The following is a 14,924-nucleotide window of genomic DNA, read 5'->3' on the forward strand; positions in this document are numbered from 1 at the left end:
TTTGAGTTTTAATGTTCAGGAGGAAAAGTGCGATCACAGTTTCTTTCCAGTGTTCTTGCTTCGTCAGTGAAAGAATGATTTTTGTATTTGTTTCACACTATCAGTAGTTGATCACAATTTCTACCCAAAAATAAAGCTTGGGTGAACAACTCGATATTCAGGAGAGAGATGCCGATTAACCATGCTCTCTCGGCAATCAGCGATTCAGCAAAGAAAAACAGGAAACGGAATCGGACATCTAGTATTGATAGTCGCCACTGTATCCTTAAGGCCGTAAAAGATTAAAAAAATCCACAAAAACCATACACATTGAGGCTTCGATTGTTATTTACAGTATAAGCAAGAAGAAACTATTCATCTACTCATTATGTATAAGATATTACAGAAAGAACCGAAGAAAAGGAAGTTGTGTAAGGTGAGCGACCAACAAAAAAGGCTGGACTTTCCACAAAAGGGACCAGAAAATATTTTTTAAAAAAAATCTTTAAAAAAAAACAAAGGGAAATGCTTTGCTCTCAATCCAACCCACTTTTTCCTCTTCCTTTTATATATGTTTTTTTCCTGTCTTTAGTTCCTTTTCATCAAAATTCAATTCACTCAGCCTGCACAAAACGATATTAGACAAGCTTGCTCCTTTGCCTGTCGGCTCTGCCTTGGATCCTGGGGGCTGCATTCCAAGGATTGTGTAAAACTGCATCAGATGAGATGAAAAAACAAAACCCAGTAACCAATACTTTAAAAAAGCAACAATTACCAAGTCCATTAGCTTCAGATGTTCTCATGATTCTAAGCCGCCTCACGGTGCTCAAGAACATTCTGCAAAAAAAAAATAAGACTAGACATGAATGACAAGAAATAAGGCCGCCTTCGTGGAAAACGGGACGGATTTGTATATGGAGCGAGACATATTTTCTGGTGTTTTTTTATTCAAATACTTATAAACAGTTCAAACAAGTGGTGAAAGAGTTTGACAGGTGCATACCCCCATGGAACATCTCCTACAAGCATCCAGTCTCCCTCTCTATCCTCGTATGTGAGAACAAATTCAGAACATTCATCCAACAGCTTGGAGATCTTGGGTGTTTCTGCTTTCACTTCATGATCTGCAGAGCCGCTTTGGCCTAATCATGAAAAGCCAATATCAGTAATCACAGACTTAAATCTAGTTGGATTTAGTCAAGGCCTGTATTATGTAGCTGTGTCATATGCAATTGAATGATGAATAACAGTGAAGGAGAAAAAAAGAAATTTACTTTTGGTAGTAGGTTTGTGGAACATGTCCTCCAAAACCTGCGCTAAAGATTGATAGGAAGCATGGGCTCTCAGATCCACCTTTCTTCCTATGGGAATCCCATCCATGTTGACCTTCACAAATAAGGATTTTCCAAGCCCTTTCTCCTGTATATTGTTGTTGTTGTTGAATTTGTTATTCGAGTTTATGACATTTTTTTTGGAATTATTGTCGTCATCTGCGGCGGTATCTTCAGTTGGAGCCTTGGCTTGGTTTACTAAGCTGTTCATTCTGTAAGCTCTTATGGGCGGCCATCCCACGACCGGGCTGCATACAGGAAAGAACAAATCTTTTTCAGAAAAAGATTCAGAGACGAGTAAATAGAGACAAGAGCTAAGTTAGAGAAACAAGACGTGTATTTTTCAGATAATAGACTAAAGAAGAGAAATTTAAAAGACTCCTAGATCCCTCCACCCAGTTTCGGAGGACATCAAAAGAATCAAAGAATAGGAAACTTTAAGGATTCATCAAGAAGAAATAAAACCCACCCTGAAAGATCAAAGCTAATTTCAAAAAGAAAGATCGAAATGTTAAAAAGTTCAAACCCCATCAGCAAGACTTACTGTAAATGATCCTACTACATTTTGGAGCAAATTTTCTGAAGACAGCAGGAACAAGGCAAATCTGATCAGGAAAAAAAAAAAAAAAAGACAAGGAAAAAGTAAAGAGAGAAGAATCACCTGGGAGAGTTAGACGCGACCTCCTGAGGCATAGAATCCGCCGCCCTCTTTGTACCAGCAACACCTGGCCTAGCCGACGGAGAAGGTGAAGCAGAAGCAGAGATAATGGAAGGAAAATCCCTGGCTGTAAGAATCCTGCAATAGTCCCCCCACCCTGAAGGCTTTGCCTTGGGACCGAGACCGAGGCCGAGACCGAGCTCGAGTTCCTCGCCTTTCACGCGACTGGGCTTCGTATACGACGAGACCTCCGAGAGGCCCACATAGTCCTGTTCTACCACCTCCGCTTTCGAAACCGTCGACATGGACCCGTTGTTAGAACTACCCGAAGAATCACCGCCACCACCAACACCACCGTGCATCTCTCAGCTTCTCCTTATCTCCTTCTCTTGCGAACACGAAAACCCACAAAGAGATGGATCGAGCCGGTATCTTCGAACAGAGGATGTTTTTCTTTTCTCTGTAAGAGACAAGAAATTCGTAAAAGGGACTTCAAAGAAGGGGGAAGGAAATGAGATTTTGGTGCGAGGGGGGAAGGGATGAAAGATGAGGTATAAGAGAGGCGCAGGACAGGAGAGCTTGTAATTTTGCCTATCGGGCAGTGGGCATTAGGAGGGTGGGTGTGGTGCTCGTTATGGTGGGTGGTGGGACCCCTGTGTTGTCTGCTACTCTGCTCCCTTAGTTCTCGTCTTGGGGTATTTTGCTCTTTCGTTCAGTAAAACGGAAGCTCTTCCTTTTTCTCGGGAGTATTTGCGTTATCTTGTCTCTTCCTTCGCCAACAGAAGTAAGCGAAAAAATTTGACTTGCAGCAGAGGAAACCGAGAAAACCATCGCTTGTCTTCTACCTTCGTCTGGAGCCATTTTTCCATACATACGTAACAGTTCAGCCAGCTACTTTTCTTTGTCCGGCCAGTCTTACTTTAATAAGGACCTGGTCTTGCTACCGGGCCAGTCAGTGGCTGGCTTGAATGAACCGGGTTAATAGCATAAAACCATTGGTTAAATTGGTTATGATCTCAGTTGATGGTATTTAAGAAATTAAAATAAGAAAATTAAGTTAAAAGTTAGTGGAGAGGAGAACCTGCTCTCAATTATGAACTATTTTATTCGTTTTTATCATGGGAGGGGTCTCTTTCCTTTTCCTATGGCCATTTGAAGATTGTGTCCTTCCTAACCCACCACAAAAGAAGTCGAGGAATCAAAAATCCTATGAGAGGGATAACTATCAAACCTACCAAACCAAGTTGCATTTTTTTAGTATCGAACCTAATAAGCTAAATGAATTTATTGAGTTCTTTCCTATCGTCGAGTTTTCTAGAATTGCATACTCACTAAAAAGACATGGTCTAGTTTAGTAGGATCGAGATTTAAAAATAAAAATTATAATGAACAAGTTTTAATTAAGATTTATTTATTTATCCATTATAGGCGGTAGCTTTCTGTACCTAATAGATCAGTTTTTTGGGTGTATTAGCTAGCCGTTGTTATGGTATCAAAGCTAGGTACGCCACATCCCATATTCGAATCCCGTGAGAGGCGGTCAAGAATGGGTGAAGTAGGTGTCCAGGGTTCGTCTACTTTTGTCAAATTCATTAATTTATTATTTCCTATGTCTTATATAGTTGAACTTAGCTCAACCGAACAATCTAGTCTAAGACAAATTAATAATGGTACGGACCCTTCTTTCATTAATTGACTTTGTTTCAAAATATATTTTTTTAAGGTGTAATACTGATTGATGTTGATTAAATTAGACAAAATTGAAGCTGACCTATAAATTTAAAGCTAACCATTAGAATCATTAGGCAGTCGTTTTGGAGAGAAAAAAAACAGGAACTTGGCGAGTGCGGGCTGAAATCTATGAAAAAAAAGGGTGGCATAGAAACATAGGCCAGTTTTATGTGCGCTTCGTGTTAATCGGAATCAAGCTGGGAGGCTATTGGTTTCTTCGTTTTGATGGTTCTAAACAATCCATGGGTCTCTTTTCTGCCCAAACATGCGAACTGGAATCAAACTTGGTTGTCGTCTTTCACTTGAAAAAGTCTAGTCCTGGTTCAATCAAACTTTTGTTTTGTCCTTTTAAAGCTCTTTCGTCTTTCAAATCTCAACACTTGTAACCACAGTCAATGCACATGCCGCCGGCTTTATTTATTTCATATCTCATGGTATTCAGATTAAACGAAGAACATTTGGCACGATGCCACTCTAGTAGATACGAATCATAAGATATCACATATGAGCTATCGAGAATCGCACGGAACTCTATCGTATTCTGTTTTTTCCCCCCCCCCAAAGGTGAAACTTTTCATCTCACTGCAGTGCCTGTTTAAAAGATCTGAAGATCAAACAGTCCCAGTCAGAAGATCTTTGGGCATCATTTGAAGCATGAAATTCGGCTTTAACAATACGGGAGGCAAAGCGTCTCTTGGAAACCCAACAGGCCACTTCTGCAGTAAATCCGCTATTTTATTAGGGAAAAATCCGAATCGATTATCCCGGCGTGCGATTCTTGTCTGAAAGATCGGATATTCCGGTGACGCGGTTGTTTTCCGTCTTCTCTTTTAGAAAGGCAAATTTATAGAAAGGCAAATTTATCGCGAACCGAGAAATGGCAAAATATTGCATTTCGCGAGATATTCAGATATCTTGGTTTTTTTCTGGGTCTTGTATATTGATGAGTCAGCTTGGGCGCTGGGGCCACGAAAATCTTGGGACCCACTGGCAGTTGTTCAACCGACAGCCCGACAAGTCGGGCCTACTTTTCACGTGGAAAATTAGGCTACGTAGGCCGACAAGATCCGCGGGGAGGACGGTACAATGGGGGCCGCTCTGTTGGTTTGTTTGATGAAGACAGCTAAACCCGGCATTTGAGCATCGGATAAGCCGTCTTCGGACCGGGCCCGTCCCCATAGATTCGAGTAGGGCGATGTGTGGCGCCAAGGAGACAGGTTCACCGCACCCTGCGGGCCCCACCAGAATAATACTCATAATTAGTCTCCTGAAATTCTAGATTCTCCGAATTATTAATTTCCCCACGCCTGCCCCTGCTTTGTTTCTCATCCTCCCGCTTTATTTTGTCTCCGTAAATAAATTAGATAAAAACAAAAATAAAAATCTCTCTCTGGGAGCACAACCTACGTCCCGGATCGCTCGTATTTAGGAAAAGCGGTGGGACCGGCTTATGAAGTACTTGTGGGCCCCTTTGCGGATGGACGACCTGTCCGTTAACTGCTGATTGGGTAAAAGTCTTAAAATCCCGTCTCCGTCGCAGTAAAGTTTCACGGACGGCTATCATCACACGAAGAAAAAGATGAGGGTGATGATTGATTGGACCCAAGGTCGGAACGGTAGGACCCACACTTCTTGGGACGGGGTACACTAATGCCAGTAGTTAATACTAAACCTCTTTAATGATGCCATGCTTTAAAAATATTACAAAAGGATCGATACGTAACAGGTCACGTATTATTTAGAGTTGAAGGGAATGAATGTACGTAAGTGGTGACCTATAGCGTGAGTGAGCGGCACGTGGGCAGGCGACAGGTTCCCATGGAAAAAGTGGCAAAGCTGCTGGTGACACATGGCAAGCAAATCGCGTTTTGGTTTGGTGACGGATCTCCGTGTTAAGCCTCTAAGCTACGGCTACGTGTGGGAGTCGAGGGAGAGGAAACACGAAGAACCAGGCAGACCAAAGTTAATCTGTTTTTTGTTTTTGACAAAGTTGGTCTGAGTAAAGATTCCCATGTTGGGTTTCTATTAAGTAAAGTCCACCCAAAGTTAATCTGCCTTTGAATCTGGCATCTGACCCGTTCTCGATTTCCTTGTCCCTTTTTAACCATACTTAATCTGTTTGTTTACAAGCTGAGTTCGCGATCAAGGATAAGTTCAGCTCCACCTGTCAGGTTTGCTTTCTCTCGTTTTATTAATGGGGAATAAGGACCACTTAAGCCTAGGATTCTACTTTGCTAAGCTCACCTGCCTTGATCGCCTTTGTGGTGTTCCTCTCTCCCCCATCCTTTAAAATCAATCGAATCAGAGTTTGGTGAGCAGATAGCATTGGTTTCTGCAGGGGACCATGGTTCTATGAACACGAATGAAAAGGCTGGAATATTAATGGGAGTTGTTGATCTTGATCTTTGCTTGTTTGGTTCTTCTGGATGGCCTAGTCGTCCTTCTATGTGCTGTCTGCTTACTGATATTAACTGGAGGCCAGGTAACAGGTAATTAACAAGAGTCTCTGAGACTCCAGTACACGATGAAGGCAAGTTCATGCCCAGAAATTTCTAATTGAAATGGTCCCCTGCAGTAGACCCATGTTCCCCACTAATCTAAAAATTAAATCTTCCTCTTGATTCTGTACAGGAAGAGATTCTTGACTCGAGCCCATCGGCCACCAGTGCTCGATGGGGGGACCAAACCCAGGAGACAAAAACTTTTTAGGAAGAAGAAAACAGCTTTAATTTGAAAGTGATGGTCACCCAAACTCTACTCAACACATGTCTAGAGTGGTTTTGTGTTCTTCGATACTTTTTTTTTTTTTTTTTTTTTTAGTATTTCGATAACAATGAAGTTAGTTGTGCCGGAATCCGTCACTTTCTCTTTAAAATGAGATAAGCAGAGGATTATCATATTGTAACCAGCGGAGCAGGGCAGCCACTCATTGCTAGAAAGGATATTGTATTTGAAAAGAAAGCTTTTGTTTTTGTGTGTTTTTGAAGGAGGTCGAAGCACTAACATCTCAGTTGATTCGCAGAAATGAGGCTTGGATTGCAGAAAGCGATTGATTGTTTTATGCCGTCACAGCTCAGAGACGAATCGACTAGTTAATGCCCAGCAGACTCATAATGGGCTTCCCCACTAGCCTTCAGCTTTCGCCGTTGCTGGTCAAGTTCTGGTCATGCATGGTCAGCTGCAATACCAAATTTGCCCAGCCAAAAGAAAGCTGGAAACCATGAACAGAAAGTTAGATAAAGGTTTTGATCATGGGAGGTATAGATTTGCTGGGCGGCGAGTTTGATCCTTTCCGTTCGAGTTTGGTAGATTGAGAGAAACCATCTGGGGATCTCAAACCATCCAAGTGTTTTGCAAGCAAGAGAAGACCCAGCTTTGGAGTTTAATGGACTCTCGCGTGCTCGTCATGTCAATCTGCATCCAATTTAGATCCCAACCGCCTGCAAATAGAATGATGAGAGTGCCGCCGCTCTCTGAATGAAGAACGATGGGAGGAGACTTGATTTCCCGATGGGACGTGCTGCGTAAAAGACGTTGGATTTTTGTTGTTTTTTAAATGAATATATTTATTCTTTTTAGTAATTATAACGTAAACGTGGAGCAAATCTTAGATTTTTAAACCTATTGGCCATGTACCAAATTTGAAGTAATTAAAGAGAAATAATTTGAAGTGCTTAAAAATAAGAGCAGACGTGCCTTAATAGTGTTCAAATCTCCTAATTGTGAGGTTGAAGGTGAATTGTTGCTTCCAATGGAGGCCTTGAATTAGCAACAGTTGAGAGAACAGGATCCAAAGTCTGAAGCCCAATGGATTTGAGCTCTACTTCACTTGGAGCCTTAACTCTCATGGTGGAAGTTTCCTGGAACAGAAACGCCCAGACTGGAACACGAGGTTCCGACAGAGATCAACTCGACCTCCGTGGGCCTCCTATGCAACAGAGTTTTATGTCATCAAAGGTGATATATCGTTTTCAAGTCTCAAGTTTGACGACGTGACCATGGAGGCCCACTGCACGTGGGAAAGTGACACTCGCTGGGTGGATCCAGCACCCGTTTGTCGATTGATTACTTTCATCTGTTCAGCAGTGCTGCCTCTTCACGCCCCTCCAAAACTCTTTAGAGATCTTTTTGAATATAGATCAATAATCTCTCCAGTTTTGTGGATGCTGTGCTGAGGGAAGGAGAACTGAAGTGCTGTCTCTCCGAGTCAATGATAGACATATAAAAGCTTTAGCAAAGTAGGGGGGTCGTTTCATCACATGAACTTGTAGTGTTTGTGGAAAGATTTCTGGACTGTCTCGGTGTCTCTGTCTCAATTCCTAGTCCATTTCTGGGTGGAGGGCTCCCACATTTACTGATACTTATCCACTCTAGTGTTTTAGTGGCAACTGGCAAGTGGAAGAGCTTTGAATGAATCTGACTAATGGGATTCAAAAGCTTCTTTTATTAAATTCAGGGAGTGGTGTCCGCTAAATATAAAATTTAAGAGAGATGGCTGTGAGCTTGTTGGAACATAATTGATCACCCTTTAGTGATATCGACTTCGTTGATTTGCTCTTAATCATGGACGATTTTGAGAGAATTTGACTGAAGCGGCGGGTAAATTTTTATTTTATTTTTTACTCGTCATTCGTCAACTCCGGACTGCCCCTTGGTAGCTCCAGAGCTGTTCTTGTAGACTTTTCGTCAAACATGTCAGAGAGTGTAGATTCTTGTTCGAGATATGCTAATAAAGGAAATAAAAAAAACCAAAAAGTTCGAAAAACTTTTTCCAGGGCAAACAGGTGAGAATCCCATCATCGAATTAGAGAAATATTCAAATGAAGCGTAGGACCCGTGCATGTTTTGTACTTCGCTCTCTTGCACTAATTCTCTCCCTTCCAGTTCCAGTTTTCTTTATATTTCAGAGGGAGAAGAGACGGTTGCCCGCCACAGAGCTCATGCTGCATCAGCTGAGTTTGTGCGACGACTATGAATTACGAACCCCTTTAGCCGTCATGGGTGATACCTGAAAGCTCTTCCGTTTTTCCCCAGAGTTTCTCCCATAAAGCATTTGGATCGTTTCTTTTGTACTTCAAACCCAGATAGCTAGTAATGGAAAAGAGTTTGACAGAGAGATTCCTTGTTTAGCAAACCAACAAAATTCATTAAGAAATATCAATTACATTGTGGGGATCATGAACAGAGATCGGCATACGTGAAGGAGTGGTGCAGATGTCAAAGCTTATAATTACTGGATGAAGTTTTCAATTAAACTTGTTTGACTGGTTAAACGGACTGCCATTACGTTCTTAAAAACTTTTTACAGTTCCAAGGATTTTGTGTCTACTTCTCCGTCTTAGCCAATACCATGACCTTGCGTATCTCCTGCCTTGAACTCCCCTGGGAACGGAAATAAAGCCTCGACTTGGAAGATCCAGTACTCCACCCATCAAATCCCTCCTTCTTTTTCCCTTCCATCTCTACTATTTCCAGTGCCGTTGTCAACTTCTTGTCTCTCTTTCAGTCTTTTAACAATCCATGCATCTAGAAAGGAAATATTTTAGGAAATTGTCTGTTCTGTCTTGTTATTTTAATGGCTTTTGAGATCGGGTGAAGTAAAGCAATCTAAAACGGTAAATGTATAAGATTATTATAGAATAGTGAAGGCGTGGAGTTCTGTGCATGCAAAAGAGAACGCCAGGTTGCATGCAAGGATTGGTGACAGAAGGCACTGAGCAGAGCCCCATAACTAAAAGAGGTCTGCTGCCTGCATGCATGGGTTGGCCGACTGAGAACTGCAGTAAGCCACCTTCATTCCAAACTTACCTGGGCCCACTTATTCTTTCCAAATTCCACGCTTCTCATCCTCCATTAGAGCATCTCTGTCCTTGAGTCAGAATTGAGAGAGAGAGTGGGAAGAAGAAGAACAGATTCATTATTTACAGTTTTACAGACAGATGTTTCCATATCTATACGCAATTTGCCCGCTTATTTTGCATGCACTGTGAAGCTGGAACCTCTCTCTCTCTTTCTATTACTGAGCCTTCTGAGTTCTGCCAACTGTTGTAAAAGAGACCCTTCCCTTCCAAGCATCTTCTCCACCTAACAAAACCTGAAATATTTGCTGCTTCTGGAGTTGGGTTTTTTCCAGAGTTCTGAACAAAAGACAAAAATAGAGAAAGTTTAGTTTTCCCTTTACCCTTTTTACCCTTTCTTTGTTCCCACTGTAACCCTGCTTTATGCAAATTGGCTTTTTAGCTATCTCGTTTGATATTTTAATTCTCTTCCACCTCTCTTGTTCCGGCTCTCGTTTCAAGAACTGTAGAAAGGGGTGTCGTCCTCTGGGGTACCAGGTTTCATCCCTTCCTCAAATCAATAGTAGTGGTAATTCCCTTATAGTCTCTCTCAGCTTCTTTTCAGTGTTATGGGTTTTCAAACTGAATCTTGCGTTATCTAAAGTTTGACCTCGTAATTACAGAACTCAGACATGGCGGAAGAAGAAAAAATTAGCTATGGTCCTTCGTCCGCTGAAGAAGTATCCAGGATCTTTCCTTGCTTGTATTGTTCAAGAAAGTTTTGCACTTCTCAGGCTCTAGGAGGCCATCAGAACGCTCATAAAAGGGAAAGGACCGCAGCCAGGAGAGCCCGGCGAGCTTCTGAACATTCTCACAGGCTCTGCAACTTGGCCGTTTCTACTCGGCCATTGTTTTTCTCGCAAAATCCCGCAGATTTACCTAACCCATCGTTTTTTATACCCTCTCACGCCTCAACCCACCCCCATTTCGCCACACATAATCACTTCGGATCCAACGGCGCTGCCAGGTTCATGCCTGCCTTCTCTCCCGCACCTTGTAGTACTCCAAGCTTTGTCCAGGAGGATCAGAGGTTTTTGAACTGGCAGCAGAATATGAGATCCGGCGAGTCCTCGAAAAATCCGGACTTTTGGAGCAAAGAGAACGAAGAAGGCAAAGAAGAGACGCTTGATCTCAATTTGCATTTATAACCAAGTTGAAGAGCAAAACGTGGTGCAGATAAATGAAGGTGGTACAAGTACGACCTGGGACTAGCTCTATCTTGTATCTACAGTAAGTTTCAACTTTTAGGGATAATTTAGCTTCAGTTTTTTTTTTAATTTTTGGCTAGAATCTAAAGCCATGCACTTGTAATAACGAAGAAACATGCTGTGTCTCCTTTCATCTGGGTCTAGTACATATATGTGTAAGAAATAGGAATTTGCTGCACTTACTCTTTTCCATCAACAGTTGCAGAGATCACTCTCCTAGTTAATGAACTGGAGGGGAGACTCAGTGATTTCAGTAACTGAAGCTACAGTACAGTTTCCCAATAGGGGTTATTTTAGGAAACTCAATATTTCCGATTCCATATTTATTTCGTAAGAACACCCCCAGCCCCAAATTTCCTAAAACGTTTTACTTTTTTTTTTTCTGGCAACTTTATGAAATAGTATTTGCATGCTGGTATTCGTCTAACGTGATCATCGAATGATTTGAAGTTAATGATCTAACATGTTCAGAAAGTCGATTAAGTTTTCCCACTCCTTGCCCCACATATCATCCCTTCTTCTCCTTCACACACTCTCATGCACCCCAGAGGGAGCAATTCCGCAAGCAAGGCTGAATCATTCAGTAGAAAAAGCTTCCTCCTGCCCTTCTGTCCCACAGAGGTGTAGAGCACGGGAAGGTTGATATTGTCCCGATAATCCAAGAAACCATTTTATCCACAATATGGCTGAATCCGGCTCCGTAACTTATCCAGTATATACAGGCTGCGGCCACCGCTTCAATCCAAACTTTGCCTGAGCTGAGTCCTAGCTCCGGCTGATTTAAAAACTGGGATGGAATGTCCTGAAAATGTACCAAACACCCAGCGCTTCCTTTCCTATTGTGGGGGTAGTTAAGTTTTCCGTCTCGAAGATGAGTGGTAAGGGACCTGCAACTCCGTCCTAAAGTGGGTCAGGGCTGCATTATTCTTGAAATGCTTTAAATACAGAGATCGGTGAAGAGAGGATGGGGATCCCAGTCAATGGGCACAAGTAGGACAGAGACAGGAAATGCGACGAGTCTGGATCAAAGTGACATGTGGGGCATTATTGAGTTATTTCTGTGAGGTTTGGATTGGATCAAATAAACCTGGAGGCTGTGACAGGTCTTTCGAACAGAACCCATTTGTACGAGGGTAAATGAGTTCCACCCAATAGGTGTCCCCAGCTTTGCTTAGATATCACATCTTTATGTCTGATAGATCTGAGAGTCCTGTTTGTGAAAAATCAGAAACGTTTGGAGAAGATACCGCTTTGATTTAAGTTTGATTTTAACAGAGAAAGTTGCCTGGTAGTGCCCATGATTTCTGTTTTCTGCAAACTGCATGCCTACTCATCAATCAGGGTTTAGTGGATCTTTGTTTGGGTTAAGAAGATCATCAATTGAGAAGACTCTTCGACAGGGTCGGATTCCATCCTTCCTTCCAAGGGTTAACTGGAAAGCAACAAGGTAAATGCCCGAGTACAACTAAGAAACTACAGGTCTGTTTTGCAGAGTTCTGGAAATTGAAATTTAACGATCTTGATTTCGATAAAGAAGAAGGAAAATCAAAAGAGAATAAATGAATTGAAGGGTAAAGAGTATGATTGATGAAATCAAGATTAGAAAGAAAGAAGCAATGGGGAGAAATGAATGGAGGAAAAGAACATAAATATCCTTTCAGAAAAGAGGACTTCCACTTTGTTAATATGAAATAGAAGATAGGGAAAATCAGGTAGAAAATTAACAAAAGAAAGAGGTGAAAATAGTAGATAGAGGAAGCAAAGAGATGGCTAAAATACGAGGAACAAAGCATGTATCACTGAGTCCAAATCTACTGGAAACAAAAACAACAATGAAAGACCAAAGCAGAAAAGAAACAGAATCCGAAGCCCAAAAATACAATTCAAAGTTGAACAAAACAGAAAACAAAAGAAAAAAGAACCAAACGTGTCCAGTCTCAGGTGAAGCTTTGTGAAGATAAATACTATTTGGCTATCTGAAAATAAATGCTGCCAAACGAATTTGGAGGAGAATAGACACAATAGAAATGTATATATATTACAAACTTGCAACGTTTAAAAAGCTATTGCTAGCCACTGCAAAATACATGGTGTGGGTGTGGGTGTGAGCAGCACAAGTGCCCCCTCAACTCACTCCACTTCTTGAATCTCATCCAAGGCATAGTTGTTTGTCGAGACGCCTGCATAATTCACCTTGTTGAACCTGATGACCACCGGGTAGCGAGAAGAAGGGTCCTGTTCAAGGACAGAAAATATGAAGCATTCAAGATGTCCTAGAAAGAGAATGGAAGCTTTTTCTCTAACCATTTGCCGTTAATTTGAGTCGGAACCTCTTTATCTACATGTGATTAAGATGTATAAAAGTCACTACCTAACACTGATCAGAAATAGAATTGCACTTCGGCATGGCTCTGTTCGTATGATAAGTTGGGCATATTTCGTATGATAGAATTGCACTACCTTAAGGAGTCTATCACCACAAAAATCTGGGATCATCCAAAAGCCAAATATAAAGCCAGCCTTACTCATTCAGGGTTCCTCACAATAGCTTTACAGAAATAGACTAGTATAATTTGAACTGTTGCACCTTTAGCGCGCTGAATCGCAGGTGCTGGAAAAGAAGTATTAATGGACTATGGATTATATGAGGACATTTCCCTGGAACTTAAATTAGCAACAGCTTCATCTTATACACCATAAATTTCTCAAAATAGAATGCTTGATGACACCAAGAAATTACAACATAACACTGAAATTTCCAATTTAAGAAAAAAAGGAAGAAATGTTCATCTAGTTGGTATAAAGCCTTGCAAATACGTTTCCATCATTAACTAGCAGTTGAAAACTAGAATATTCATGTAGCTGTTCCAGTTGAAAACCGAGGACCTGAGGTTCTAGTTATTATGTTTTGTTATAGTTGTATATGATAATGCAAAGAAGATTCCTATCTCGATGATGGAAGAACTGAAGCATGCGATACACCTAAAGGGATTTTTGCTGATCTGAAATTGAAAAACTTCACTCTACAGGACGAATGTTCGAAGATTAATTTGGCATAGTTTTTAAAGCGAAGATTTGCAGGCAAAAAGGAAATTAAGGCGAGGATCAAAACCTGATCAACAGCTACAACAGAGCCTATTCCGTTGTACCAGTACGATTCTTTCCTGAGGATCTTGACCTGAGAAGACGGAAGAAAAGGGAGAATTCTGATCAGATTTCGACAGTCGTAAAGTCGATAAATTTGTCTTCACAAAGAAATAGATCTTTATTTTAACAGGAGCGCTCTATAACAGAGACCTTCGTTCCCCTCTTGGGGCCGATTGGTGCCGGCTTGGGTGGCTTGACCTCCTTGGCCGGAGCGTCCGCCGGAGGCGCTGAAGAAGCTTCCTCGGCGCGCACGACAAGCCTTCTGAAACTCGGACTGCTCTTGGAAAAGAAGATAGAATTAACACGCGAGGAGGAGCCGCTGCTGTTGGGGATGTTCGACAAGACAAAGCTGGAGGCCGCGGAAGCCATGTTGGAGGTAGCCATGGCGTCTCTTTCCCTCTCTCTCCTCGTTACAGGTGTTTCTCTCTCTAGGAGTGTGATTTAAGAGGAAGAATGGGTTTTGTTGAAATGGGAAGAGAAATAAAAGATCGATCGGGAGGCCCTCCAACGCGAGGAAGAGTTTCAGCGCCAAATTATCCTTACTGCGTTCGAGAGAGTTTGTGTGGTAGTTTTGGCCATTGAGGGGATGACACGTAAGCAACATATCCACTCATTATAGATAACGCGATCGCTGCCGCGAATCTAGATCCTGTGCCTGGCATACGTGCCTTTCCATCAGATACAAACGTGTACGCTCCAAGGGTGTTGGATCAAGCCAGAAAACCGGTCAGACGAGTTTTCTATTGTCAACGAGTCTCTCCGAGTCATCGAAATCCTCATAATCATGAGAATGATTTAATATAAACAATATTGTCTAAAAGACCATATGTTAGGAACAGAAGTATAGACACTTTAACCTCAGAACTATAACAATACACTATACCATCCACGGGGGTTCACTCTAGCGACACTAGTCGGACCTGGGTTAAGTTCTTATGGCCTACTAGTAATTTTAATCTGACCTCTAAGTGCCCCTCCCCCGGGATTTGAACGTGCGACATTGGAACCAAATGTTAAGCACATAGGTAATATT

The 14,924-nt window shown here is 41.8% G+C and overlaps 2 protein-coding genes across 2 annotated transcripts; both read right to left on the bottom strand.

Moving 5' to 3' along the window:
• Window positions 1-279: 279 nt before the first annotated feature.
• On the bottom strand, window positions 280-2,536 carry LOC137954975 (auxin-responsive protein IAA12-like). Its single transcript, XM_068801871.1, has 5 exons — window positions 1,972-2,536; window positions 1,254-1,558; window positions 983-1,121; window positions 755-816; window positions 280-667 (listed from the first exon to the last, which is right to left on the bottom strand). Exons 1-5 carry the CDS (start codon window positions 2,328-2,330, stop codon window positions 618-620), a joined length of 915 nt encoding a protein of 304 aa, XP_068657972.1. The 5' UTR covers window positions 2,331-2,536; the 3' UTR covers window positions 280-617.
• Window positions 2,537-12,597: 10,061 nt separating this feature from the next.
• LOC137954983 (photosystem I reaction center subunit IV B, chloroplastic-like) lies at window positions 12,598-14,411 on the bottom strand. Its single transcript, XM_068801875.1, has 3 exons — window positions 14,042-14,411; window positions 13,857-13,922; window positions 12,598-12,979 (listed from the first exon to the last, which is right to left on the bottom strand). The coding sequence occupies exons 1-3, from the start codon at window positions 14,273-14,275 to the stop codon at window positions 12,875-12,877; spliced, it is 405 nt and encodes a 134-aa protein (XP_068657976.1). The 5' UTR covers window positions 14,276-14,411; the 3' UTR covers window positions 12,598-12,874.
• Between the last annotated feature and the right edge of the window lie 513 nt (window positions 14,412-14,924).

Source organism: Aristolochia californica, unplaced genomic scaffold (assembly GCF_029961685.1).
Source record: "Aristolochia californica isolate CCGP_79_NKW_82.1479 unplaced genomic scaffold, dmAriCali1.0.hap1 SCAF_1, whole genome shotgun sequence".
NCBI lineage: Eukaryota > Viridiplantae > Streptophyta > Magnoliopsida > Piperales > Aristolochiaceae > Aristolochia > Aristolochia californica.

Coding starts and splice junctions, on each gene's coding strand:
- LOC137954975 (XM_068801871.1), bottom strand. CDS start 2,330: ATGCACGGTGGTGTTGGTGGTGGCGGTGATTCTTCGGGTAGTTCTAAC. Junction 817..982: donor GTAGGAGATGTTCCATGGGG/GTATGCACCTGT, acceptor TTTTTTTTGCAG/AATGTTCTTGAGCACCGTGA. Junction 668..754: donor ATCTGAAGCTAATGGACTTG/GTAATTGTTGCT, acceptor CTTGGAATGCAG/CCCCCAGGATCCAAGGCAGA.
- LOC137954983 (XM_068801875.1), bottom strand. CDS start 14,275: ATGGCTACCTCCAACATGGCTTCCGCGGCCTCCAGCTTTGTCTTGTCG. Junction 13,923..14,041: donor GCCCCAAGAGGGGAACGAAG/GTCTCTGTTATA, acceptor CCGTCTTCTCAG/GTCAAGATCCTCAGGAAAGA. Junction 12,980..13,856: donor CTGTTGTAGCTGTTGATCAG/GTTTTGATCCTC, acceptor GTCCTTGAACAG/GACCCTTCTTCTCGCTACCC.